Here is a 27,736-nt window from a genome sequence, read left to right on the forward strand (position 1 = left end):
TAAAACCTCCAAGCGGTTTACAAGAAATATTAAAAAATGATCAATAATATTTTTCTGTGGAATGCTATACATGCTATAGTAGCTCCCTGCCATGCCAGAGTTGGGGAGGATTCAAACCAGCACTACAGAACCTTAGAATCAGGGAGAGGATGGTGCTCAGGAAAATAAAATCCGTGTGACAAGCACATCACAAAAGAGGTCCACTGTTTTGGAGGCCTAAGTATTCCTATTGCCTATGGAGTTGGAAGTAAATAAAATGAAAGAAAGTTTAAGGATGCGGAGAATGACAATGATTTTCTGTTCCTAGAGTAAAAACTGCTCATTTGTTGTTGTGGCTAAATGTTATGAAAAGGAACCAGTTTTGCAAATTTTATTGTTGGTTTACAGCAAATTTTTAAAATATAAAAATAGGAGTTCTGTAGTGGCTTAATTGTGCAAGGAGTCACACAATTAAGTCAACTGTTTTGGAGATACATGACAGTGAATCAGATACGTGTGCAGTTTATATGGCTGTCGGTGTGTTAGGATGGGAACATGATGTACAAATAAGCCACAACTATCCTAGATTTCTATTGCTGGCTGTGCTTTTGATTGGGGAACATGTGAATCAATCTCTCTCTCTCTCTCTCTCTCTCTCTCTCTCTCTCTCTCTCTCTCTCTCTCTCTCTGACACACACACACACACACACACACACACACACACACACACACACACACCAACAATTGAGATCTGCTTTGCAAGAATTGCAGGACCGCTTTGGCGGTGAAATGTTCCAAACATGTAAAATGTTATGGGAAGATAGAAAAATCCATGAAAATAAAAAGTCAGGATTTACACATCCACAGCCATTTTAACACAAACACTGTTTCATTCAGGCAGCTTAATTCACTCTCATTTCAGTTCAAACAATTCATTCCTCTAAAAGTAACTCTTACAAATCTGTGCCCTCCCCACACACAACAGACACACAATCACACACACAAGCATGTTTCTCACTACAGATGGCTTTTAGTTGTTGTTAAAAAGGTTCATTTCCCCCTTGACAAAGCACTTTTGGACAAGTTTTGCTTGCCTTACAGAAGTACGGACCTGTTTACAAAACCGATCCTCGGTCCTTGTTCTCCTTGTGCATCAATTTGCAGAATGATGCTTATTTGGAAGCCAAAAATTGTTCAAGATGCCGCTTGTGTCTGCGTCTCTTTTCTTTGGCCACTTCAGAAACGGTATTCCTAAGAACTGCGGCATGTTTTCAAAGAAGGGTTTCTTTTCTTTCTAACGACACGTGTTATAAAACAAGGGCACACACAACCTGCACATTCTGCAAGCTGCATGCGGCTTTCCCGATTTTAATGTTTAATGGCAGCCACAGGCTCGTACCACCATGTTCCGGTATTTCTTCAGAATGACGTTGGAGCTGTCGTCAAAATAGAGGACGGAGATGGCGTTGAGCTGCGTCGGGGCACAGCAAGGCTTCGGCACTGTATCGGGGTTTATAAAGTGAACCTGTTGGGACAAAAAAGTTGTAAGACATCAAGGTAGTCACGTCCTTTCTTCTACGGCCGCCATCACAAAATGTTTTGATAGGTGTTAACACAAAGCATTTCCCATAGACTCTTTCCTATTGACCCAAACTTGAGAACCTGGGTGTTTTAACGCAGAGATGGGGAAGGTGTATCTCACCAGATATTGAAACAAAATAAATAAATTCCTTCCAGCAGCACCTTAGAGACCAACTAAGTTTGTCATTGGTATGAGCTTTCGTGTGCATGACAAACTTAGTTGGTCTCTAAGGTGCTGCTGGAAGGAATTTATTTTGTTTCGACTACGTCAGACCAACACGGCTACCTACCTGTCACCAGATATTGTTGAACTTTAATGCCCATCAGCCCCTCACAACAAGGCCAACGGTCGAGATGATGGGAAATGCAGTCCAACAATATCTGCTTCCCATTCCTGCTGTAACAAACAGTATCACTGCCATTTTCTTCCATTTTCATATCTTTCACAAGGAGAAAGACAGAGAAAGTCTGCACCACAGCCGTTCCCATTCAAGTGCCAAGTGAGAGACACTGCATCATCACCTAACAAGATATTTGAATTTTGCGTTAGGGTTGCCTCCTGAACACCAGCGAGGAGCAGCTGGGAGAGGAAATGGCCTTTGATGTTGTGCAAAGCATGCAATTATAGTTCCTTCTTCTGCAAGAAGATCTGCTGCAAGAAGATCAAAGCATGGGTAGAAAAGGCTCAGCAGAGAGCTAGATGTGGTCCTTGCAAATATGCAAAAGTGCTCATGCATTTTGCAATTACATGCATGCAATCTGAAGGAAGCAACTGCATTTTGAGCTTGAGGTTTTGAAGAGTTATAGGTACGGCTTTGCAGTTCAGCTGTGCATTCTTCCACTGGGATTACGGAGTTCTTTTTTGCCTTTTCTCACAATCAGAACATGGTGTTGGAGAGCTCTTATTAAAACAAGCAAACGAACAAAAAACTTCTTTGCGGGGGGGGAAAAGGAAAGTGAAACTTGGGGGGAGTTAAATATATGTCTGCGTGTCCATGAGAAACAACTATTTATTTTAATAGTTATTTTAATAAGCTGTTTCTTCTATGTGACCGCTTTACTGTATATGATTAATCTTTTAATGAGATTACACACACACAAATACTATTATGTTCTCTCTGGCTGATTTTTATAGAGGCTTTTAAGTACTTCATATCCTTTGAAAGTTTTCTTGTGATGAGCAGCTAATAAATCTAGTAGCACCTGCTACTACTAATTCTTCTTGTGCAACGGGTGCACAATGGATGCAATCCACTGAAAATTAAAAATGGGCTCAGCCACATGCTGAGTAAAAGGTAACGACAAAGTTAAAGGACCCCTGGATGGTTAAATCCAGTCAAAGGCAACTATGGGGTTGAGGCGCTCATCTGGCTTTTCAGGCCAAGGGAGCCGGCGTTTGTCCACAGACAGCTTTTTTGGGTCATGTGGCCAGCATGAACACCGTGACAGAAGCCAGAGCACACGGAAACGTCGTTTACCTTCCCGTCGCAGCAGTACCTATTTATCTACCTGCACTGGCGTGCTTTCGAACTGCTAGGTTGGCAGGAACTGGGACAGAGCAACGGGAGCTCACTCCATCACAGGGATTTGAACCGGCAACCTTCTGATCAGCAAGCCCAAGAGGCTCGGTGAAGTACCACCACTGGGAATGGCCAGTCCAGGCTTCTCCACTTGCAACATCAAGGAACCCAGCGCACTGCTCAACTAGGTCCAGGGCCTTTTCAGTATTAGCCCCAACTTGGTGGAACGCTCTCTCACAGGAGACTAGGGCCCTGCGTGATTTGACATCTTTCCGCAGGGCCTGCAAGACGGAGCTGTTCCGCCTGGCCTTTGGCCTGGACTCAGTCTGACCCCTGTGTTTTCCTCCCTTACGGTTTTTGACTCGGGCCTTTTTAAAAATGAGGTTGCATTTGTTTAAATGTAAATTGAAATTGTTTTTCTTTTTTTCTTTTTCTTTTTCTTTTCTTTCTTTATGTCTTATTGTAATTTTACTGATGTCAGCCGCCCTGAGCCCGGTTTCGACTGGGGAGGGTGGGGTATAAATAAAAAATTTATTATTATTATTATTAAGGCTCTGCCCAATCTGTAACCCTGCAGAAGTAACAGAAACAGCCTGACTTGTATATGAAGCTCTATCTCCTGACAGTTATTGGCCCTTGCCCAGGAGAAGGAAGGCAGTGGTACAGTGGTACCTCAGTTTATGAACACAATTGGAAGCGTTCATAAACTGAAGCGAACTTTCCCATTGAAAGTATTGGAAAGTGGATTAATCCGTTCCAGATGGGTCCGCGGCGTTTGTAAACCGAAAATTCGTAAACCGAGGTGTTTGTAAACCGAGGTTCCACTGTAATGGGAACACTCTGCTGCTGCAGCTGCCGACAACGTTAAATGTTTGAACAGGGAAAGTGAGGTGAGATGAAGCCCTCCTTCTGCCTTTGTAAGCCCACTCCCCTCCCTTTCTCAAAACAGCAAAAAGTTATTTGCACCACCTTCTTCTCCCCATTGCAGGTTTTCCTCAAAGTGCCCCTACCTAAAGTGAGCGAATCTCAAAACGGGTGCAAATAATACCCAGCATAATATCTAGAAGTTATTTTACCCTGTTAAAATCCACAATGACTAACACCTCGCGTGATTCGAAAGAAAGAAAGAAAGAAAGAAAGAAAGAAAGAAAGAAAGAAAGAAAGAAAGAAAGAAAGAAAGAAAGAAAGAAAGAAAGGAAGGTGCTGATCGGATTAAGTCAAGCTGTTCGAAAAGGGCATTAGGGTGAGCTTACCAGTGTTTGTACAATAGCATGGTTTGTTGCATTCATGTAAGAGTTCAATGGAAAGGCACACTCTCCCTCACAGTAATAAGCAGCATAACCTTCTGGAGCAATGATCCAGTCCTGGGTTACATCAGAGAAAGAGAAGATTTAGTAAAACACTCCTCAGTATGTTGGACATTTGCTCAAGAGTAGACGTTCACAGCAGTGGCTTCAGCTGATCCATCCCAACCTGTGGCTACACCATGGAGGCATTTGCACATAATGATAAGCCGTACTTTCCGGTTAATCATGGTTTATCAGGAACAAGCAGTGTGCTAGCCATGGTTTATCAGGAAAGAGCAATGCATCCTGCCTGATCGCTCCTGCCTTCCAACAATCTAAACCCATGGTTTGTGGTTGACAGGATGATTGTGTCTTGTCAGCGAGCAGGAAAACACAATCTTTGATTTGGACGTAACACAAAATCAAGTCTTCTTGATCCTGCTCACAACAGGGGAGAAGCAGAGGAGGAGGAACTGAGTGGCATGCGCCGACGAGGCAGTTTGTACTTTACTATAATTCCCTATAAGAAAGTCTGGTCGGCTGCTACATGCAAGTGCAGCTATTGAAGGATTTTGTGACTATTCTGCTGCACATCAGGGGTGCGGAGCCTCAGACCCAGAGGTCAAATTCAGCCCTACAAGCCTTTGCATCTGATCCTTGGGACTTCCCCCCGCACCATACCCTTGCCCCAGGCCACACTCCTCATTCGGCCCTGCTTCACATCGTATTGCCTGGCTGGTTTTTGCCTTGCTGGAAAGTGTCCTTAGAATGGTTCTGACCTGTCTGGATGGAAGATAAGAGAGGAGGGTGCAAAAGCTACCGTGCTGTACAAAGGCAAAATTTACATGGATTGCTCCACCCACTTTCTGCCTCTGGCCCTGCCCCTAAGTGGCATTTGAGCAGCCCTAGGAAGGTTGCGCAGGAGGAAATGTGGCCCTCCAGCTTATCAAGAACCATTTTTTACTTTATCTCTCGCTTTGCAGCTGGGCATTTTTGGTGATACAAGGGAATCAAGTTCCAGCTACTTGGTGAAGGAACCAAATGGCCACATTCTGGAAGCATGGTTCTGCCAATGGATGTTGGAGCCAAAAACCAGGTGGAGCTTCCATCTTTAGGACTAGTGAATGCCGCTTGCTGATGGCCAACAGGGGAGGCAAACTTGGCTTTGGGGCTCCCTGGCAGGCTTCTGGTGGCTGCTGTTTCAATGCTACATCTACCATCACTCTCAGTAAATCGGTAGCAATGCCCTGAAGTCTTTGAGGACAGCCATGAAGGGGGGGGGGAGTGTTTGGAGCATCCCACTAAGAGCACGAATTTGTTAGCCTGCTTCTGAACACACAGGTAATCTTTTGTGATATTGGAAAACAACTGCATTTGAGACATGTGTCCCACTGGCATTTAGCAACCTCTTCACATTTTGCAAGATTCAGTACACAGAGCTGATCAAATTATGGCTGATTTTGTGAGGGCATTCGCTCATCATTAAACCAGCAGACTTTTAGATGGGGGCAGCCAAATTAGAGTTCAACAAACTAAGTTGTGAGTATGATCCTGAGGAGTTGCAAATCTGCAGGACTGATGACCAATCAATAATATCCCCCCTCCCCCACCCCTCCGGTTGTTATGACTTTGCAGACATACAGTGCTACCTTGTTTTGCAATCAGGATCCATTCCGGAGCCCCGGTCGCTAGCCGAAAAGGACGCACGGCAAACCGCAAGCGGCAAACCTGGAAGTAACCCGTTTTGGTACTTCCGGGTTTGCCGCGGATGTTTGCTGGAATGGACGCTAGACAAGGCAGACGTTCACGGAGGTATTACCGTACATTAGAAGTTTGTGGCAATTGCCAGGATGGGCTTAGCCACTGCTCTTCTCTAAGGGTCAGAACTTGGAAAACTAGGTCATGGGGTTCACATTACCAGTACGATAGCAACAGAGGACTAAAAATGCACCACAAATCTCTGATTCCAAGCACAGAAATCACATTACCTGCCAGCCAAGATCCCTGAAGCTGACATAGAGCTCATGTTTCTTGCAAGCTTGTCTCTGGTCAGTGCTGCTGTTTTCTGAGTTTGAAAAGTGTTGAGTAGGAAAAGGAGAAGAAAAAATTACCATGTTAGCTAAGATTGACCAGCAGCACACTACACTGCAATTTTAGTGAATGCACAGTCCAGTTAATGGGACTTTCTATCACCCTCACCAGTGACTTACGTGAACATTTTAACATCAGACTTTTATTTGAGTGGGCATATATCAAAATTTGAGTTGGGGGCAGGATCAAAATTCTGCCTCAAACTCTGTGCGAGGAAAAGCTGTTGGTAGTATTGTGAGAGGTGAAACAAGATGACATTCCACTTGATTACTTGTTGTATTATAAACTTCAACAATAGGAAACTTTGTTAATCAACATTTTAAGCAGCCTATTGTTTCCCGTGAAAAATCAAGGAAGTCCCCAGAAATAAATTATTGTTACCTCTGATCCACATATGTATTTGCAAAATCAGCTTTGCCATCTCACTCAAACCAGGGCAAAACCTCAGAAAAGTAAACGATGCTTCTGTGTTTACACAACCCTAAAGGTAAAGGTACCCCTGACTGGTTAGGTCCAGTCGCAGACAACTCTGGGGTTGCACACTCATCTTGCTCTATAGACCGAGGGAGCCAGTGTTTGTCCGCAGACAGCTTCCAGGTCATGTGGCCAGCATGACAAAGCCGCTTCTGGCAAACCAGAGCAGCACACGGAAAATCCATTTCCTTTCCCGCCAGAGCAGTACCTATTTATCTACTTGCACTGCGTGCTTTCGAACTGCTAGGTGGGCAGGAGCTGGGACCGGACAACGGGAGCTCACCGCGTTGCGGGGATTCAAACTGCCGACCTTCTGATCGGCAAGCCCTAGACTCTGTGGTTTAGACCACAGCGCCACCCGCTTGTATTTATTCAAGTGCTTTTGCCTACGGCTACTTGTTCATTAGCCTAACTGGGCAAAGGCAAAACACACTCACACTTTAGCCTCAGTCAGGCTTCTCCTCTCTGGCACGCGGTTGTAAAACCATACACAACATGCGGTGCCTATTTCTCCATATAGTATGATGCCTGGCTCAGAGTTGGGAACCACGATTATGTTATGGCTTGATGGTTCTGCGGCACACAATACAGCAAACTTGTGGATGGGCAGAAGTGCCATCGGTGGGGTCCCACCCAACCAGTGGAACTCCTGCTCCACCCACATCTTCCACCCTGCCTGCTGTCCTGTAATGCCCCAGCCAGCATTCACTCCCTGAAACAGAAATTGTTCCAGCTTTTAAACAGCATTCCCCACCAGGGTTAGCTTTATGGAAAGCACACACCTAATGCCTGCATACCTCCGAGGTTTGACACCCGAAAGGCTTCTTGGTTCTTTGGCGTCTTCGACCGGTTCTGGTTCCGCTGTTTGCCTCCTCCTGCGGAACGGATACTGCGGAGATGCACCTCGGTGGCTTTGAAGAAAGCCACGGTGAATGGCTGCTTGTTTTGCGGGCCGTGTCTTCCAATAAGACCAGCTAACTTGGGATTGATGCTTTGCCCTAAGGAGATGGGGACGGACAGACCATTAGCTCTGAAGCGGAGTTTTACCTGCTTCCCATTTGCACCAGGAGTAGCAGGAAGACAAATAGTCGGGCCTGCAAACCCACACGCTCAACTCCCATGGCTTTCCAGGCGCATGTTGAGGCTAACTTAAAAACTTGCCGTTGGCATCCATTTGTCTCAAGAGACGACGGAGTGAGCCTCCAGGGGTGAAGTCAAGCTGCTGGAGAATCCCAGCGCCTGCTGTGGCTGCAGGTAACTCCTAACTGCTGCCCCCTGCACTCTTTCTGCTGTATCTGCAGCACCAAATAACCACCCCAGGGTGCAAGCCTGTGTGTATGGAGGTCGTGGGCTGCCCAGATGACAGGACCCCTCTCTCAGCCTCACTGATGTGGCCCCAAGGAAAGCAGAGCAATATGTTTGGCACCATCCCGGCTACAGGAGTTGCGAGAAGGTGGAATGCAAGGCACCATCCAACCATCTTAGGGGCTCTACGCTGGATTTGTGTAGGGTTTACTCCTTTGCCCTTTCTTCTCTGAAAGATGTCCCCCACAAGTCAGTGGTTACAGGGGGTTTTTCTTAGGGATTTGCTCCCAAAGCCTTTCTCACTAGGTTTAGGATCAAAAACTGGGCCTTGAAATTAATGCAGCTTTTCTCGCAAGCAATGCTTCAGCACAACAAATGTTGTGTTACATGCCACGGTACCCAAACTGAAGCAAATGTTATGTTATGCTAGGTCAACTTCAATATTAGACTTCCCTGGGTTTTTATTCTTCTTCTTTATTTACAGTATTTATTTTGGTTTTTGCTTTTAAGAGAGGTTTCTTTGAGTTCAGCAGCTTAAAAAGGAACCATAAAAACTAGGCTCAGCGGAATACTAAATTCTCACTGGAAGGTTATTGGCTTAAAATAAAAACGTCTCATCTTAAATGAAGTCCAATGCCATTCCAGATAGATTGAGCTTGAGGGCAAGAAATGGCTTTAGTCTTTCCAAGGTATTTTGCTTACTGACGCCAACTTTTGTACTTCAGTTTGCATGCTGGACTATGCCTGGCTATTCAGATCTGTGTACAGTATTCCCACAAGCCAGGGTTGATTGCTCTTGATGCTGCAGCCTAAAGGCAGTGTGGTATAGTGGTTAGTGTGTTGAACCAGGGCATTCAAGACCAGGGCATATCACCACTCTGCAATGAAGCTCACTGGGGTGACCGTGAGCCAGTCATTCACCCTCTCAGGCTAGCCTACCTCAGGGAGTTGTTGTGATGATGAAATGGGGAGGGAGAGAACTATGTGTGTCACCTGAAGCTCATTGACGAAAGGTGGGACAGAAGTCTAAACAAATATATGGTGGTAGTCCACTACGTTTTACTCAAAGCAGATCCATTGAAATTAATGGCCCTAACTTAGCCATGTTCATTCATTTCAATGGATCAACTTTTAAGTAAGATGCCAGAAGAAAGGGGATCACTGCTCTTTTGACCTGCTCTCGCCTAGGCAAATTCAAAGTATTTACAGCAGGCTGGGTCAATTTAGAATCTTCTTATTGGCTGCCAGTTATAGGATAACAGAACACCGAACAAAATGTGCTTTGGGGCTGATTCTGCATGGCTATTTATAAGCTCAAATGGTTGCGTTATTTAAACAACGACAACCAAACTCTGGTTCTTTAGGACTTAAAAACCGACACTGATGTCCCACAATTTAATGTAAAGAGACACCCCTATTCTCAAATGACTCTCCTTAGGCTTCAGCACCTTGAAGGCTATAATTCGATGCACAGTTCCTTGGGAGCGAGTCCCATTAAACTCAACGAGACTTAGTGCCAAGCAAATGCACAGAGGTTCAGGCTGAAGGACAGCTCTGCTTTCCTTTCCTTTGCAATGAGACAAACAGGATGTAATAGGTAAGAAACCCAAGCAAGCTCCAAGAAGCCAGCTGCCGCTCCAACATATTGTCAGGGAGGAAAGAATTAAGAGTGCTTAGAAGATGACAGAATGCCCCAGGCTAAAAAATTACTTCAGCCTCTCTCGCATTGCTTCACTTTATCCAAACTTTCTAAGAGTAAACAAAGAGCCTTTAAAATCCCCTTTCCTTTCCTATCATTGCTGGATCTCGCTGGCGCTGATACAAAGGAATCGGGATTGCTATTAAATATGAACTAATGTCTTTCATTATCGTTTCAAACAACACTTCAAAACAACTCTGCCTGGGCTGACCAAGGTCTCCATGGGACAACTGGGATAGACACCAAGGGCCGTGTCAATGCCATGCATTCCATCTGTTCCTCGGCTAAGCTACTACCCATATAATGGGTCTCCTTGTTCCTCCTGATTTTCATCCATGCTTGGTTTGGAAAAAGGGAAGTCTGTTTCTGGTGATTGCATTATGCTCTCTAGAGGGCAGGGACAGGGTGTTCTGAATGTTGCCCCCCCAAAAAACCCCAGAAATGGGTCCAGGGTTTGGAGTCAAGATGTCACCACCGCATTGTTCTGTTTCACATTTAAATCAGTAATTGCTAGAGAGGCAATGGGAGCTATGAACCTGTGTCTGGGGGACCACTTTGGAGCTGGTTAGGGCGAATAAACAGAAGTCATCCCTGATAAAATGGATTAAGTTTGTTGGTTGGGAGTTCTGTTGCACCTGGAATAAACATTCAGCCTGGGGGTGCATTCCCTCTGAGGATTCAAGGATGTTACCACCTGAATCTGGTGCTGGCCTTGAATATACTGTGCTGGGATTTTATAATACCTAAGTGGCTCAGGGGTGAAACCAGGCTTTATTTCACCTGGGCCAAAGACCTAGCTTGGTACCCCCCCCACATACATTTGCATACACACACACACACACACACACCCTGGGTAGCACCCCTGTAGCTACAGCTCTGAATCGGCTTATCTTTTAAAGACATAAAATATTATGGAAATGCCAATTGGTCCAGATCATTGCCCCCAGTTTGTCCATGGGGGGCTCAGTCCAAGGTTAAAGGTAAAGGTAAAGGACCCCTGACAGTTAAGTGCAGTCACGAATGACTCTGGGGTTGCAGTGATAGGAGTTTTCTAGTGCAGATATACATGTTTTAAAAAAGGTAAAGGTAAAGGACCCCTGACAGTTAAGTCCAGTCGCAGACGACTCTGGGGTTGCGGCGCTCATCTCGCTTTACAGGCCGAGGGAGCCAGCGTTTATCCACAGACAGTTTTTCTGGGTCATGTGGCCAGCATGACTAAGTCGCTTCTGGTGCAACAGAACACCGAAACCAGAGCAGCACACAAAAATGCTGTTTACCTTGCCGCCGGAGCGGTACCTATTTATCTACTTGCATGTTGACGTGCTTTCGAACTGCTAGGTTGGCAGGAGCTTGGACCGAGCAACGGGAGCTCACCCCATTGTGGGGATTCGAACCGCCGACCTTCTGATCGGCAAGCCCTAGGCTCAGTGGTTTAGACCACAGCGCCACCCGGATCCCTACGTTACCTGTCACTAAACCAACATTCCCATAGAGCTACCCAGTCTTAAACCCCACCAGGATATGGCACTGCTCAACCTGGTCTCGCTTGACCCTGCTTTGTGCCCACTGAATCTGCTTGCTGCTGGTCCCTTGTGTTCAGAACCCTCGTTCTGCTGGGATTATTACCTCCTCCGGGACAGTGGGTAGGAGTCGCCTAACCATCTCCATCAGTAGACACCCTGTGCCAGGGCAATGCTTGAGCAATTGGGTTTCCTCCCCTCTCTTCCACCTGGGCCCGCCTCCCAAGCAAAAAATGGCTCTGGGTGGGTCAGGAGAACCCTAGAACAGTGCGTAGGGAGAAGGTATTGTTCCGTCTGACTAGCCGGAATGTTTGCACAGACGATTGGCAGAGCGTGATGCTGAATTTCACCCAGTGCCTTTGGAAGTATTCCAAGAAGCTGCTGAAGGAAGCATCAAAAGGGAAGGACCATAATGCTGGATGGAAGGGGAAACATATATAAGGATGGTAGGTGTCAAGTGGACACTAGAAGGACAAGAAGTAATAGTCATAGGAAAGCAGCAGAGGCCTATATAAAGCATGGAAAACTACTTCTAAGACTTCAGTAGGCTGGGTCCATCCAAACTCTTATCAGCAATCACGAGGGACAGCATCGTCCTTTTCTCAAAAGCATATGAACGCCAAAGTGACAGTCTTTGAAACTATCTAGTTCCTGTGGAGCTGCTCCAGTATTAATCTGGCCCATGTACGGGAGGCAGGAAAGATGAACAGATCAGTGGGCTGCAAGAATGGAGGGTTGGGATATGAAAATGTCGCCGTTTCTAAAAAGAACTAGCCATAAGCTGCAGGATGAAGCCGAAATGGAGATTTGTCAGCGATGACCTTTCTGAAACATACCATCTATGCTTTCCACTGATAGCTGCAAGCCGAGGTTGTGTTGTGGGTTGACCACCCAGTGATTGCTAGTTGCTGTAATATCAAACACTAGCCAGCCTTCTTCCGCGGCCCAAATTGTCCGAGTGTCGAGCAAGAACAAATCTGAATCCCTAGAGAGCGATAAAGAAAAAGGAGAGAAAGTCATTAGGGTTTTCGAGGATATTTAAAGACATATTACTACATGTAAGCTTATTACATTTGAACAATACCAAAGTCAATCATGGATAAACCATATAAAGCAGGAATAGCCAACAGGGTGCCCTCTACGACTGTAAGTCCCTGACCACTTGCCATGCTTACTGGGGTTAAGGGGAAGTGGAATCCAACAACATTTGGTAATCTCTAACCTGCAGGGAAGCACCAAAGAGATGGAATGGGCAAATGAAATAAAAAACCAAAAAGCATTTATAACATTTAGCCCCATAGCTGCCAAGTTTTCCCTTTTCTCGCGAGGAAGCCTATTCAGCATAAGGGAAAATCCCTGTAAAAAAGGGATAACTTGGCAGCTATGTTTAGCCCTCCAAAAAATTGCAAAGTTTATAATTTATGGGAAGAAACCACACACTTTGGTGTTGACTCCGCTGCTTACAGCCAAGTCTGTCTTTATACTGAGGTAGACTCTGGACCACAACACCTCAGGCAGCAGCAGCCAAACAATACCACACATTGCAATCAGCCAAAAAACCCAGGCAGGCAGCAATCACACCAACTCTCTATCCGGTGCAGACAAAACACACACATACACAGGCTGGCCGAGAGATAATGCATAACATGTACATTTTAAAAGAATACTAAGGCTGCAATTCTTTCTTGGGGTAAAAGGTAAAGGTAAAGGACCCCTGGAAGGTTACGTTCAGTCAAAGGTGACTATGGGGTTGCGGCGCTCATCTTGCTTTACAGGCCAAGGGAGCCGGTGTTTGTCCAGAGACAGTTTTTCCAGGTCATGTGGCCAGCTTGACTAAGCCACTTCTAGCGCAACGGAAAACCAAAACCAGAGCAGCACACGAAAATGCCGTTTACCTTCCCGCCAGAGCGGTACCTATTTATCTACTTGCACTTTTGGCATGCTTTCGAACTGCTAGGTTGGCAGGAGCTGGGACAAAGCAACGGGAGCTCACCCCTTGCACGGATTTGAACCACCAACCTTCCAATCAGCAAGCCCAAGAGGCTCAGTGGTTTAGACCACAGCCCCACCCACATCAGTGGCAAAGCATCTGTTTCTCATGTGCACAAGGTGCCAGGTTCAATCCCTACCCATCTGAAACTTGGAGTGCAGCTGCCTGTCAGTGAAAACAACGTGGAGCTAGGTGGGCCAATTGAGTCGATATAAGCTGCCTTTATCTGTTCTTGGGGTAAGTCCCAGTGAACACAAGAGGGCTTACTTCTGAACAGATATATACAGTGGTGGTACCTCAGGTTACAGATGCTTCAGGTTACAGACTCTGCTAACCCGGAAGTAGTACCTCGGGTTAAGAACTTTGCTTCAGGATGAGAACAGAAATTGTGCGGCGGCGGCGCAACAGCAGCGGGAGGCCCCATTAGCTAAAGTGGTACCTCAGGTTAAGAACAGTTTCAGGTTAAGAACGGACCTCCAGAACGAATTAAGTTCTTAACCCAAGGTACCACTGTATAGGATAGCACTGTAATTAAACAAATTATATAGAACTAAAGCAAACGCAGAGCTTTACTTAAAAATTATTTTTACTGGGACACTTGTAAATATTTTAAGACACGATAGCCTTAAGCATACAGCTTAGATTTTAAGTGAGCAGGGTGGAGAGAGAAGGTACTGAGAACTTGCAAAGACAAGTAATTGTAGGATGGCATAAGAGGAGTAACGTCACCCCCTGCTAGTAATATGAGCATCTCAGGGGCTGAACAGGAGAGGCAGAGCAGCCATGCAACCTGTGAACACACAACCACATGCACTTACTTTCAGATGTCTGGTCCAACTATAAAAGGTTCCATATAAATATACTGCTCTTAGAGCGAATATATGCCAACCTTGCACAAACAACCAAAACATCTATGTTTATACTACTAGCATAGATATTGTGGCTGTTTATGCAAGCTTGGTAATTGGATATGCAAACACGGCACCTTCAATTTCGGTCTGTTTTTGCTGACTCTCGTGTATCATCTTGCCAAACATCTTGTGCACACTTTGCATAGATATTTGTGTAACTAATTACTTTGCGATCATTCCAACAGAGGCAAGGATGAGACCAGCTGTGTGCTCATGAGACAGCCTTAGGAACCAACCCAGGAAGTTGTTGGACCACTGACTAGCAGCAGCTCCCCAGGTTTTCAGACCCGGGTCTCTCCCAGCCCTACCTGGAAGTGCTGGAGTTTGAGCCTGGGACCTTCTACATGCAAAGCAGATGCTCTGCCAACAGGCCATTGGAGGGTGGCACTCCCTGTCTTTCTGGGATAACATTGTGGCAAGGGGGAGCCCCTCATCCTGTCCCCATGGCTTGCTTCCATGCCCACTGGCAGAAATAACTCTGCTCCAAATACCAGTTGCTAGGGGACACTCTGGCCCCATGCACCAGCCAAAGAAACAAGACCTCACTAATAATAATATTTATCCTGCCCATCTGGCCAGGCCTCCTCAGCCACTCTGGGCGGCTCCCAACAGAATATTAAAAACACGATAAAACATCAAATATTAAAAACTTCCCTAAACATGGCAGCCTTCAGACATTTTCTAAACGTCAGGTAGTCGTTTATTTCCTTGACATCTGACGGGAGGGTGTTCCACAGAGCGGGTGCCACTACTGAGAAGGCCCTCTGCCTGGTTCCCTGCAACCTCACTTCTCGCAGTGAGGGGAACCTCCAGAAGGCCCTTGGAGCTGGACCTCAGTGTCCGGGCTGAATGATGGGGGTGGAAATGCTCCTTCAGGTATACTGGACCGATTTTACCCTTTCCTGAATCATGGGACCAACTGCTACTCAGGCAAGAACAACCCACAAGGGGAGATCAGCCCGACTGAATATACCATAGATGTTTGTAGCTCATCACTTTGTTCCAGCTTCAAAGAGCCGAATTGCCCTCCTCTACCTTTCTCCTGACTTTCCTCTTCCACTGTGGATTTTGCCTGTTTAGTTTGTAAACCTGGTGGCAGGACTCTTTGTCATTATTGATACAGCTTCTTTCGTATGCTGAAGATGCACCTCTTTGCCCTGGCTTTTGTCAAGAGGTGTCTATCATAAGACCCATCTTATTTTTGTGGCTGTTAAGTTGTTTTGAACTGTTTTTGCTATTGTGTTTTAATATTATGTTACCCACCCTGGGACCTTTGGGTGAAGGGCTGGTAAATAGTAGTAATAGTAGTAGTAGCAGTAGTAGTAGTAGTAGTAAATGTGGTGAGCCACTTGGGGAGACAATAATTATCTGAAAAGAGTTATAAATGTATAAGGTAAAGGGACCCCTGACCATTTGGTCCAGTCGTGACCAACTCTGGGGTTGCGGCGCTCATCTCGCGTTATTGGCTGAGGAAGCCGGCGTACAGCTTCCAGGTCATGTGGCCAGCATAACAAAGCTGCTTCTGGCGAACCAGAGCAGCACACGGAAACACCGTTTACCTTCCCGCTGTAGCGGTACCTCTTTACAGCAGCGTTTCTCAACCACTGTTCCGTGGCACACTAGTGTGCCACGAGACGCTGGCTGGTGTGCCGCGACGTGCGGCGACGAGAAGGGCGATTTGCATTGTCACGTGCCTGGCAGCCGCCAATGTACAGCGCTGACCCACTGGAAAGCAATATTTCTCCTCCTTTTTCCCAAAGCTCAGTGCAAACGAGCCTGGCGGCCGCCAATACACAACACTGACCCACCGGACGGCTTGTGAAGCCTTATTACAGGAGATTGCAACCAACACAGCAATTGGCAAGTGTTTCTTACAGTCATAATTATAGTCAATATAGGGCGGCACAGAGTTAATTTTTTTAACTTTTTAAATGGTGGTATGCCTCGTGATTTTTTTCACGGAACAAGTGTGCCGTGGCCCAAAAAAGGTTGAGAAACACTGCTTTACAGTGGTGCCTCGCAAGACAAATTTAATTCGTTCCGCGAGTCAATTTGTTTTGCGAAAAAATTGTCTTGCAAATCACGGTTCCCCATAGGAATGCATTGGGAAAAAAATTTGCCCATAGGAATGCATTAATTAAATTTCAATGCATTCCTATGGGAAAACGTGATTTGCAAGACGAATTTTTCGCAAAATGAATTCGTCTTGCGAGTCACCATCAGCTCGCAAGACGCATTCGTCTTGCACAAAATTCGTCTTGCAGGGCATTCGTTTTGCGAGGTACCACTGTACATATTTTAGGACCAATAGCAAACTGCATGGGGGGTCAGCATTGCTTCAGGAAGGAGCACCAGGAAGGAGAGGGGTAAGGTTAGCATGGTGCACACACTGTTAGGAGCCCTGGATTTACTCCCCTGACCGTGTTTGCACTGTGCCAGTCTCCTTACCCTCCTCGCCTTCACTTTCTCAGTAATCAGCAGGAGCAACATGGCTGTGAGGAGGTCAAGTGAGCATTGCTGACACACCGTTGCCATCCGCTACTGTTGAGGGCGCATTGTGCACTTTTAACTTTTTTAATATTATATTTCGAAACTGTTGCTCACCCCAACACCCTGGAACCTTATGGTAAAGGCCAGGCAGGCAACAAATAAATGAATGAATACAATCGTTAAATAAATAATCACATCAAAGGGGAATGGGATTGTGTTAGCACCACACATATTTGCATGATCCTTTCCATCATTTTCCACAAGTTGCAGGATGATTGCATGGAGCAGGGATATCCCCCTGCACTTGTGGAGGTTCCCTGCACGCTCTAGAATCCTAGAAAAATCACATTGACGTGGCATCAGAACACCTACAGAGGGCTTTAAAAATTAAACTGAAAGAGGTGGAGGTGAAGCAGAATTAGAAATCAGCAAGCTGAAATGCACAAAATGAAATAAATGAGTTTTAGAGCATTTGAGAGAAAGAAACGGAATAACATGAACAAAAAATAATTGGCAGAGTCCCATCAAGTGGCAGAAGATTTTAAAAAAGCATGAAAATGCAAGGGAGAAAGAAAGCGATATGGTGCCGAACCAGCAATGAACAAACTGAAGAATATAAAGGCCCACAGAAGGATACAGAGGAGGAGAGCAGTCCTAGAATCTTAGAATGGTAGAGCTGGAAGGGACCCTAAGGATCATCTAGCCCAACCCCCTGCAATGTGGGAATATGCAACTGTCCCATATGGGGATCAAACCTGCACCCTTGATGTTATCAGTACCGTCATCTAACCAACTGAGCTATGCAGAGCAGAGGAATAGTTAGTTGGTGGTCTCTAATTACAATTCTTATGTGCTTTTGTTATATATATAGATACTGCTGCAAATGGCTTTTGAGTTTTTTTACGATAAAGGTTTATGTATAAATATTTTTATAAATAAAATATAATGGTTGATGGGAAAGACTTGCCAGAGATCCTGGGGCTAATAAGGTTCAAGAGTAGATAGCATTGGGCTAGTTGGAAAAACAGCTTGACTCGCTTCTATAAGGCACCTTTTGAGGTTGCTTGTGACACACTTTGTAAGTCCAGGCCGCAGACTTCCCTTTTCCCCTTATAAAAGGCCAGCCTGGGAAACAGACAATGCTTTTGAGGCCTCCCTCTACTGGTTTGCATCAAGGAGACCACACAACTTGTTAGCCAGGTTTCTGCCACTGAAATGCATCCTGGGGCTTTCAAGTCATAACCAACATCTGACCGAAGGACTCCCACAGGAAGCAGGGATGAGAAAGCATTGCTCTTGGACTCAAACCCCAGCATCTGATGTGGAATTTCCAGAGGTGAAAGGCTTTCATGCTTCCTTTACTGCTTGACTCATCTCCTTCACCCACAAACCACGATTCACGAAAGTTTAAAAGGAGGGGAGGGGGAAACGGGGAGAAAAAGCAACCACTTCTTGAAGCGACTGCTTTTATTATTTAATTTACACAGGGGGGGGGGAATTGCAGCCTTTAAGAAAGAAAAGCTCCCATGCCGACATGAGGCATGTCACCGTACGCCGTGAGTCAGCCTGGGAAATTGTATAATGTGTTTGTTTTCCTGTAGTTAGTTATAGTACTGGGCAAATAGCAGGCCTGGAGGGGGAAAACCCTCAGCAAGAGAGATCAAAGGGAGTCCTCCTTACCATATGCACACACTTTTGGAACTTTCCTACCCTGGTGACCAATAATTTTACTCTACAGCAATAATGGATTAGCGCTCCCTCCCTGCTCTAGCCTCCAAAGAGTGGGACCGAGTGCTGGAAGACGAGCATCCGCGATCACGAAACTCCTTCCAAGCTAAACAACTCACTTCTTCCATCATCGCTTTTAGTCAAGAAAAACACCAACCAAACAAAAGCACCGGCTCAATTTGTTATTCATTCGGTTTCCTAAATGCAGAAGGCACAACGCGAAATAAAATCAAAGGGCATGCCAATCAATCAGTTGCGCCATACGAAAGTCACATTAAGTCACAGGGGAAGGAAGGTTCCACGTCCCGTTTTGCAGCAAGCACTGAGCAGCGCTGGGCAACTGGCAAGATTGGAGTCAGGATCCAGCTCATGCTTTCCGAGCCTCCAACCAAGCCTGGTGCAAATATGTGTATGGAAAGGCTTTGGGTGAACTAGGCCTCTCTTGCATTGCCTGTGGCCCTCAGTTGTTTATTAATGTCCTGGTTGGGTTTTTTTTGTTTGTTTGTTTTTTGCATAGGCTAGCCCAGGAATTCCTCTGCATGTTATATTTCTCTCTTCACGTTTCAAACAATCAAAATCTTTCTATTCTAATCTTTCTGCCTGGTCCACAAACTGGCACAACGAAGATCGAAATATGTCAATCCTCGATTCTTGGACCAAGGCTGAGTTCACCCTGTGTATGCTTCTTAGCTGCTACGTTAAGGGATAGCTTGCATGTGTGAAACAGCCATTGTGGATCAACAACCATCACTGAGCTTTCATATTGCTTCGTATCTTCTCAACCACCGACAGTCTGAAAAGGATGAGTTTGCACATTCACATATGAGCACTATGGGATGAGATGCCACGCAGTTGTTCCGGCCACTCACACAATTATTGGCTCTTGCCTTTTCACACACCCCCAGCTCAGGCTGGGGTCTTTCCTCAGTCACTCACCTTCCTGGGTGTTCCTGGAGAACCTGGTAGACACTGATCTGGAATGTTTCATTATCAAAGCGTTCTCGGATATAGTCCTTGTAAATCCGAAACTCAGCAGCAGTCACCGTTTCACCCTCGGGGATTCTGGAGAGGTCAAACCGGAACTCGCGGCGATGGCTGCGCTGGTGATAGAACTCTTTGTCATGCTCCACTGCAAAAACAAAATGCACACTTAATGGCACTCGTGCTTTTTGGAAGAACCATAAAGCATCCTAGTTCTATATGAGCAGAGTGGTATATGCCTGAACTTGGACAAAGACAATGGGGGAGAGGGGATGGCATAGTAGGGGATGGTTGGGTAGGGATTCTACCAACAGTATAGAGACCTGCTACTCTTGCAGAAAAATATGTAAGAGGGTGCACATCTGGTGTACAGACATGCTGGCTGTACAAGGAGTACAATGGTAGCTCGGTTTAAGGACGCAATTTGTTCTGGGGAGCCATTCGCTCCCCGGGCAGTACTTAAATGGAGTGCCGCTTCTGCGCATGCACACACCATGCAGATCGCTTCTGAGCACCCGCGCGCCGCGGAACCCGGAAGTAAACACTTCTGGGTCCGCAGAGTACTCAAACCGCAGTGGACTAAAACCAAGGTATGACTGTATGCACTCCAGCTCTCCAGCAGTGTTAAGAAACTGTGGAGGCTCCCCACGTTATTTAGAACCCTGGAGGGTGATTAGAGGAAGTTGCCCACTTCAAATTTCTCCACCAACCTAGATGGCTTTCAAAGAGGACTGGGCCAATTCATGGAGGAGAGGGCTATCAAAGGCTACTTGATGGCTCTGCTCTGCCCCCACAGTTGTAGGCAGTAATGCTTCTGAATACCAGTTGCAGGAAACCACAGGAGGGTGGAGGGCTCTTGAGCCTGTGTCCAGCTTGTGGGTTTCCTCCTGCATCTGGTGCTGGGCTGAGTGGGTCATTGGCTTAATCCAGCAGACTCTTTTTATGTTCAACTCACTGAGAACAAAGGGCATAGTGACACAGAGGGCAGAGCTCCCCACCTTTTCACGTAAGCAGACACCCAAACAAAGGAATCCAACTTAAGATGTTGCCAAGGCACAGGTATCAATGCTATGTATGACCAGGTTGCTTTTACCCAGGAGGGGGCAGAGCTGGAGCACCAACCAGAGTTGATAAAAAGCACATCTGGGCACAGATGCCCCAGGGCTGCACCTAAACAGCTCTCCCGGGCTGTGAAATTGAGTGCAACCCCGTCACGAACAGGCCAAGCACAGCCTCCGAAGTCAAATGACTCAAGGACCACCAGCACTTCCAACCTGTCTGGACTGAGTTTGCTTGTTAGCTTCATCCACATGTATATTAATGGCTCCAGGTGCATTTGAGTAAGAATTGCTTACTGACATAGACATCCGTCTGCTGTCCAAACACCTTTACAAAGATCATGGGGTTACTGAAGAGGCAAGGAAGGAAGCGCTAGACAGCAGACTGAGGTAAGGAAGCAAGGGCTAAGAACAAACAGAAATATATGCCTAATGTCTTTTAGCAGGGCTACTACGGCCAGCTGCATGACCTCTGTGACTCATGTACCAGGGTCCGTTGCTCCCAATGGCCCTATAATATTTGAGTCACCCATCAGCGGTGGTAATTACAGATCTTAGTAATACCTTTGAATCATCTGATGTTGGCTCTGTGGCTGTCTAGTTCCCATCCTCTGCAAAGGATACTTGCACTGAATAAAAGCTTATCGTGAGCATCAGACTCTAATGAAGAGCTAGATGGACTCATTTATTCAAGGCTAAATTAACCATTATGTAAACATGCCGTAGGATGGCACCAACATCTCTTCGGTTACAACCCTTACAGTTTGCGTCTTATCGTTTCATGGATCCTGTTGTTTCTGCCTCTTGATTGTGCAGTCTGCTCCTGAGAACCTTCATAGGAACATAGGAAGCTGCCTTATACACAGTCAGCCCATTGGTCCATCTAGCTTAGTATTGCCTACACTGACTGGCAGCAGCTCTCTGGGGTTTCAGGCAGGGGTCTCTCCCAGCCCCAGTTGGAAATGTGAGCAATTGAACCTGGGACCTTCTGCATCCGAAGCTGATGCTCTGCCCCTTCCCTCCATATTGCACCCCTATATACAGTAAATATCACTTTCTCCCTCCCATAATAACTGGTTTGCAATTTCACTGTCCCCCACCCCACAAATCACCACCACCTTTTGTTTGCTCTGCATTTGCAAAAAAAAACCCCAAACATTTTATTTTCTTTATTACAATATTTCTAATCAGCCTTTCCTCTGCAAAAATGGACTGCCCCCTCACCCGTCCTACCAAGGCAGCTAACAGTTAAATCATAAAACCCAACAAAATATCATGCCATTAAACTGAATTAAAAACAGCAGCAAATGCAGAACAGCCTAAAAGGCCGCAATGGCTCGCATGACAAAAACAAAGGGAAAGAAAATGGCCAACATGTGCTTCCTTCATCCATGGATGTGCAAAATTAGACTTAAAAAGCAAAAGGTCAGAGGTCTGTGGCTGCGCCATTCCATGCAATCTTTTCCTGTTAACTGGGTGTACTTGTTACTTGTTTGCTACGGAGAATGCAACTGTTCTTCCTCCAAGCTGTGCTTGATGAAGTTTACACATTCTAACCACAGTGCTTTGTTGCTGGGCTGATATACCTCTCTTCCCATCCACCCCGACACAAACTCGGCCACAGCTGTGGAGCGGTGTCTGAAATGTGGCTGTGAGTCTCTGGCACCACCACTGGGCATCGTCACCGAGATCTCCCATCTTTTAATTGCACATTTCTAGAAGTAGGGCAGGTTTCCATTTGTGACAGTGACTCTGGAATAAGCAACATGAGGTAACAAGATGTGGTCACTAACTTTGAAACCATCTAAGGGGATTAGACAAATCCGTGGGGGATAATGCAATCCATGGCTACCAGTCGCAAGGCCCACATGCTGCCTCCAAGTTCAAAGGCAGCAAGCAAACCAGTGCTACGGTGCAGTCATGCTCCCGCCTCTGGGCAACCTATAGGTTTCTGGTTGGCTAATCCTGCACCAGATAGGCCTTTGGGTTTGATCCAACAGGGCTCTTCTCAAGGGCAAGGATGCAACCTTATCTATGCGGCATCAGATCATCATTAAACAAGGTAATCAAAATGATGCAACCATTTGCATGAACATGCAGATGGCATGAAGAGGAAAAACACGTTAGGCTTCAGAATAGCTGCCTCCCTTCCCCTGCTCAGCTTCCCTCGCCCCATTCTTTAATTTGACTCGGGACGTATTGCTCAAAGAACTTTCAGGATGCAACTCTCGATTGTACCACTCGCATGTACCCACGGGAAAACTTCTTATCGTACTCTCCTGCCAGCTTTCTCGTCTGCTAAAGCAGCAACGCCAATTTACAGGCAGGGCTGGGAAGATTCATTATTAAAGCCTTTGAAGATTAAATGAGCTATGCACAATGCAAGCACATTTTTATTCAAAGTGAAATGGCCTCACCAGTTTCCTCCCAGCTATTCCCAGAAAGCAAATATCCCACAGCTAAATTGACATAGGAAGCTGCCTTTTAGAAGGTCGTAATATTCGTCTGCCTGGCCTGGTACTGTCAACTCTGTCTGGTAGCAGCTCACACTAGGGCAGCCATGTGTCTTCCTTCACAGAGGACTATCCTCTATTTGAAGGCATCCTCTATCTCAGTGATGACGAACCTATGACACGCATGTCAGACGTGACACACAGAGTCCTCACTGCTGGCACATGCCCCATCGGCCCATTCACGCTGTTGTTGTTTCCCCCCCCCCATTTGTTCTCCTGCTCCTCCTACAGCTTGTCTCCGCTGTTAAAACCCGGATCCTTTGTTGTTGTTGTTGCTGCTGGTAGCCAGAGATTGGTTTTTTAACCCATTCTGTGCTGTTTTTCTGGAGCTTTGGCAGACTATGATTGGATGTAACAGCATTCGTTTTTTAAAACCGTTCTGTGCTGGTTTTTTGGGCGCTTTGGCAGACTATGTTGGTGCTGTGTGTTAGTTCCAGCGAAGGTATTATTCGTCATTTATTTCTGTTCTATCCCCCCAAAAAAGCACAGCAGCTTTGGGCTTTGGGGCATCCCCCCCAAAAAAAGCAAAGCAACTTTTGCACCCCCCAAAAAAACCTCCAAAACTTTGGTCCGCAGCTCCCCCCAAAAAGCTCAACAACTCTGGGCACTTTGTGATAAATAAGGGGTTTTTGGTTTGGTTTGGTTAAATAATTAGTTTTTGGATTATGAAATACAGTTATATATTACAATTATACATTTTTGTTATTTAAACTATAAATATCGTGAAATTATGGGTTTTTTTCTCGAAATGACACACCACCCGAGTTATGCTCGGTTTTTTGGCAAATTTTGACACACCAAGCTCCAAAGGTTGCCCATCACTGCTCTTTCTGCTCAGTCCATTTTGCATTTTACCCCCCCCCCCCCAAAAAAAGAAAAACCAGAAGGGAGAACAAAGTGCTTTGAACTTGCCCATAAATAGTTAGCAGCTGGGCAGCTGGGCAACTAACTTAGCAGGCAACCAGTCACCTGCTCTGTGACCTGCCCCCCCTGCTGTGGTAAGAACATATAAGAGACCCATGCTGAATCAGGCCAGTGGCCCATCTACACAGTATCCTGTTCTCACAGTAGCCAGCTAGATGCCTGTAGGAAGCCGACAAACAGGATCTGAGTGCAGCAGCATTCTTCCCACCAAGAAACTAGTGTTCAGAGCTTTCGCGTCCGTGAGTTTTGTCCAATCCTCTTTTTAACCCATCCAATTCATGGTAAGATGTGTTGCAATTCTACTTAAACACAAGTTTATGCAAATCTGTCCTCTCTATTTGGGTGATGCATGCTATTTCTTTTTTTTGTCGGATGCAAAAACAGGCTCCAAGTTCCCCTGCCATCCAAAGTAAGGTGGCTGGTGACCAGAGACAGGGTCTTGTCAGTCGTGGCACCCTTCCCAGAGAAATTCACTTAGAGCTTTCTGCTTTCTTTCAAGCGCCAGGGAAAATACCTTCATTTGCCCAGGGATTTTTATCTGCTTGAATTTAGAGAGGTGGTTTTGGACTTATTGCTGCGGACTTCCAAGGCATTTGACCCGGGGGGCCATCAACATCCATGGGCCTGTCTCATTTATGTCATCAGAATGACAACTGCATTGGGATGAATGGTGAGATACTCTGTTCTCAGCTGTGCAAAGAATTTTTTATATATATGGCAAATACTGTTAATTACTTGGCACACAAATTGTAAACAGTTATCCTGGCCTGTCTGCTTATGACACCTTCTTGACATTTAAACAGAACGTTTTAATGTGCAAAGCCCTTTTCGGTTTTGGGTCATGGTCCAATGAGATGATTAATGTGCTCCTATTCATGTGTAACAGCTCAGCTTCCCAGCAGCCCTTCCTCATACTGCACAATGCTGTTTCAATTCAGTGGCATTCGAAACACAGATTATGGCAGAGCGAGGGGGAATCCTCCGCAAGAAATTGTGCTATAAATTCCGTGTACGCCTCTGAATGACAGATCGTCTCTCGCTCATACTTACAACCAACCTGTGAGACAGACTGCTATTATTCCTAGCTGTTGACTTCTGCGTAGCCCTGGCTGAACGTCAAAAATCCATTTTCATAACATATTTTGGTAGTTGCTGGTACGATCCGTCATGAGCAATTATATGTAGGCACAGAAAGTCTAGGCTGCTAATGACTAGAAAGCTTCCTAATTGCAAAACATTTGGAACTGGCTCGTAAATAAGCCCACAATAACCGTTGGCCTGTAAACATTTGCAGGACTTCACCTGTTCTTTCATACCTAGTTCAGTCATTTATTTATTTTAAAGCTACAGTACTTTGCTGGCTACCTGGAGGTGACCTATTTAAGCTACACACATCATTTGCAAACCAGGCCCAGGGGTACTGGGTCATAAAAAAAAACCCACACATTGCTATTCTTGCCAAGCATGTTCCAGCCGGCGCTGCAGTTGTTTACTACAGGTTTGTAAGGTGCCTGAAGCCAGGGGAGAGTTGAACCCAGCGGTCAGGACTCAGACGCCTTAGCTCCTGCACCATGAGCACCCTGCTCCAAATGCAAACCTATCAGATCTTCGCTTCATGGGTGCCATCTAGGCTGTGGTGCCAGCAGGAGAGGCCAGGGTGGTGAGGTGGAGCTGAGGAGTTGCCCCCCCTCCCAGCAACAGCAGCACTGCAAGTTACGTGGATGGGGCGGGACCAGGGTGGCAATGAGGCTGTGCCAGCATGGTGGTGAGGTTGGCACTGGCAGAGCCAAACTAGCACTCTTGTGGGTACAACCTCAACCTCGCTGCTGCCCACCCCATCATTCTCTGTTGGGTGAACATAAAGCTCCTGCTGTCTCCGATGGCTGAATATGACTCTGGGACACAACCGCTGTTGAGTTTTAACTCTCCACCTGCACTGGGGATGGAGGAGAATCCTGTTCAGGAGGACAGAGTTTTCAGCAACCCAGCCTTGCTTGTTTCTCCGTAATTATTCAGATTTCACTCCTGCAAATTTTGTGGTGCAGTTCTTTCTTGGCTCAAAAGATGTACCCAATGCCTTTTAATTTTGAATAAAGTATTACTGGAAATAACTGGCTGGCTGAGGATTAGCTACCTGTGTGGTTGGTGGGAATGCAGAAGAGTGTCTTTTGGATATGGGGACAAATCTCTGAGAGCCTACCATGTTGAGCAAGGGGATGTAGGGGTGCAGTTTCTAACTTAGTTATTTTGTTTAGTTATTAATGATGCCTTTTTGTGGAGTTCATTGCATTTTTGAATTTGATTTTCTTTTTTTATCCATTTCATATTTAAGAGGAAATTTTGTTCTCTGGTTAATTATGCTGCTGTAAATGTGAGCTTTATATTTGACCTTCATCTGAAAAGTTTTAATTTGATTTTGATTTTTTAATGCTTTGTTTGATGCTTAAATTCAGTGATTTTCTTCTGGGGGGGTGCAGGGGTATGCATACCCCTAAACATTTTGTGAATCAATGTACTTTTGTCCATTTACTGCATTTATTTTTCCTGATTTGAACTATAAAATGGTGATTTTCTTGAGTCAAAATGAGAGAACTCCTAAGCATTTTTTTGAAGGGGGAAAAAGCACTGCTTAAATTTAAGGTTGGAAACAGAGAGACATAGAGGTATAGAAAAGATTCTTTTGAAATAATACATACATTAAAATGTGCATTCTGTGACAAAATATTTATCTGATGAAGTGTGCATGCACATGAAAGCTCATACCAAAATAAAAACTTAGTTGGTCTTTAAGGTGCTACTGAAGGAATTTTTTTATTTTGTTTCGACTCAGACCAACACGGCTACCTACCTGTAACTAAAATATTTAAACACAGACTTTTGTGGACATCTTTATTATTAAAAAAACCAAGTTCAGAGATTAATATGGAACCAAGAAACTTGCAAATGAACACAAGCAAAATTGACATGGACTGGATCCGTCCATTCCTAAACTGCATTCTATGGATTCATGGTCGGTTCCTCACGCCCAGCCTTAGGACATGACTGCCTGTAGCCAGAGACTGACTGAAGCCTGTTATGAAAATTTATATGAAATCACAGGATTAGATTATTAAATCCAATGTGGTATAAATTGTGGTAGCCAATCCAGGAATAGGTCACTTTTCTTATTTTGTTTTCCAGCAAGAATCTCCCATGAATCCTCACTTCCCTGGGACATAGTAAAAAGGCACATAGGAGCATCACAGGGGTCAGCAACTACTAATCCACCAATTAATGAGGATGTAAGTGGATATGTAAAACTGTGAAAGAGAAGAAGGGAAAGGAACAGACAATGCAGATAGGTTCAAAATAATTACTTCTGGGAGTAATTATGCAAGTTTTAGGACGGATGGGGAAAAGGAGTCAAAATATGTTTGAATGCAGAGATTAACTTTCCAACATCTTTTGCTACATATCAGAATAGTGGTTTGGGTATGTAATTGAATAATAATAATAAAAAATCCCCCAAGACCCCTCCAGCTAGGGTTTATTAGTTCTCCCGCCCCATATTTCTCCTTGCTCCCTGGATATATTTGCTGACCCAGAAGTAACAAATCCTTTCAGAACTAATTTATGAGAAACATGGACCCTCAATCAGCATCTGCTGGGTGACTGCAGTGCCTCTTATAGCATAGTTAAGTGTTTAA

General features: G+C 45.4%; 1 protein-coding gene across 2 annotated transcripts in view; it reads right to left on the bottom strand.

The window, feature by feature from the left end:
- Positions 1-342: 342 nt before the first annotated feature.
- The window catches only part of BMP7 (bone morphogenetic protein 7), a 75,892-nt gene continuing 48,498 nt past the window's right edge, over positions 343-27,736 (bottom strand). Inside the window, exons 2-7 of one of the 2 annotated variants that reach the window (XM_035122480.3) lie at positions 19,511-19,703; positions 12,292-12,440; positions 7,729-7,929; positions 6,355-6,431; positions 4,334-4,444; positions 343-1,504 (exon numbers count right to left, since the gene is read on the bottom strand). In XM_035122480.3, coding sequence (XP_034978371.2) covers positions 1,355-1,504; positions 4,334-4,444; positions 6,355-6,431; positions 7,729-7,929; positions 12,292-12,440; positions 19,511-19,703 — 881 coding nt within the window. In that variant the 3' untranslated portion in view covers positions 343-1,354. Of the gene's footprint in view, positions 1,505-4,333; positions 4,445-6,354; positions 6,432-7,713; positions 7,930-12,291; positions 12,441-19,510; positions 19,704-27,736 lie in introns of both variants that reach the window. The other variant, XM_060277319.2, reaches the window with a different exon arrangement.

The sequence above is a fragment of the Zootoca vivipara genome, chromosome 7 (assembly GCF_965207765.1).
Source record: "Zootoca vivipara chromosome 7, rZooViv2.hap1.1, whole genome shotgun sequence".
In the NCBI taxonomy this organism is placed as follows: domain Eukaryota; kingdom Metazoa; phylum Chordata; class Lepidosauria; order Squamata; family Lacertidae; genus Zootoca; species Zootoca vivipara.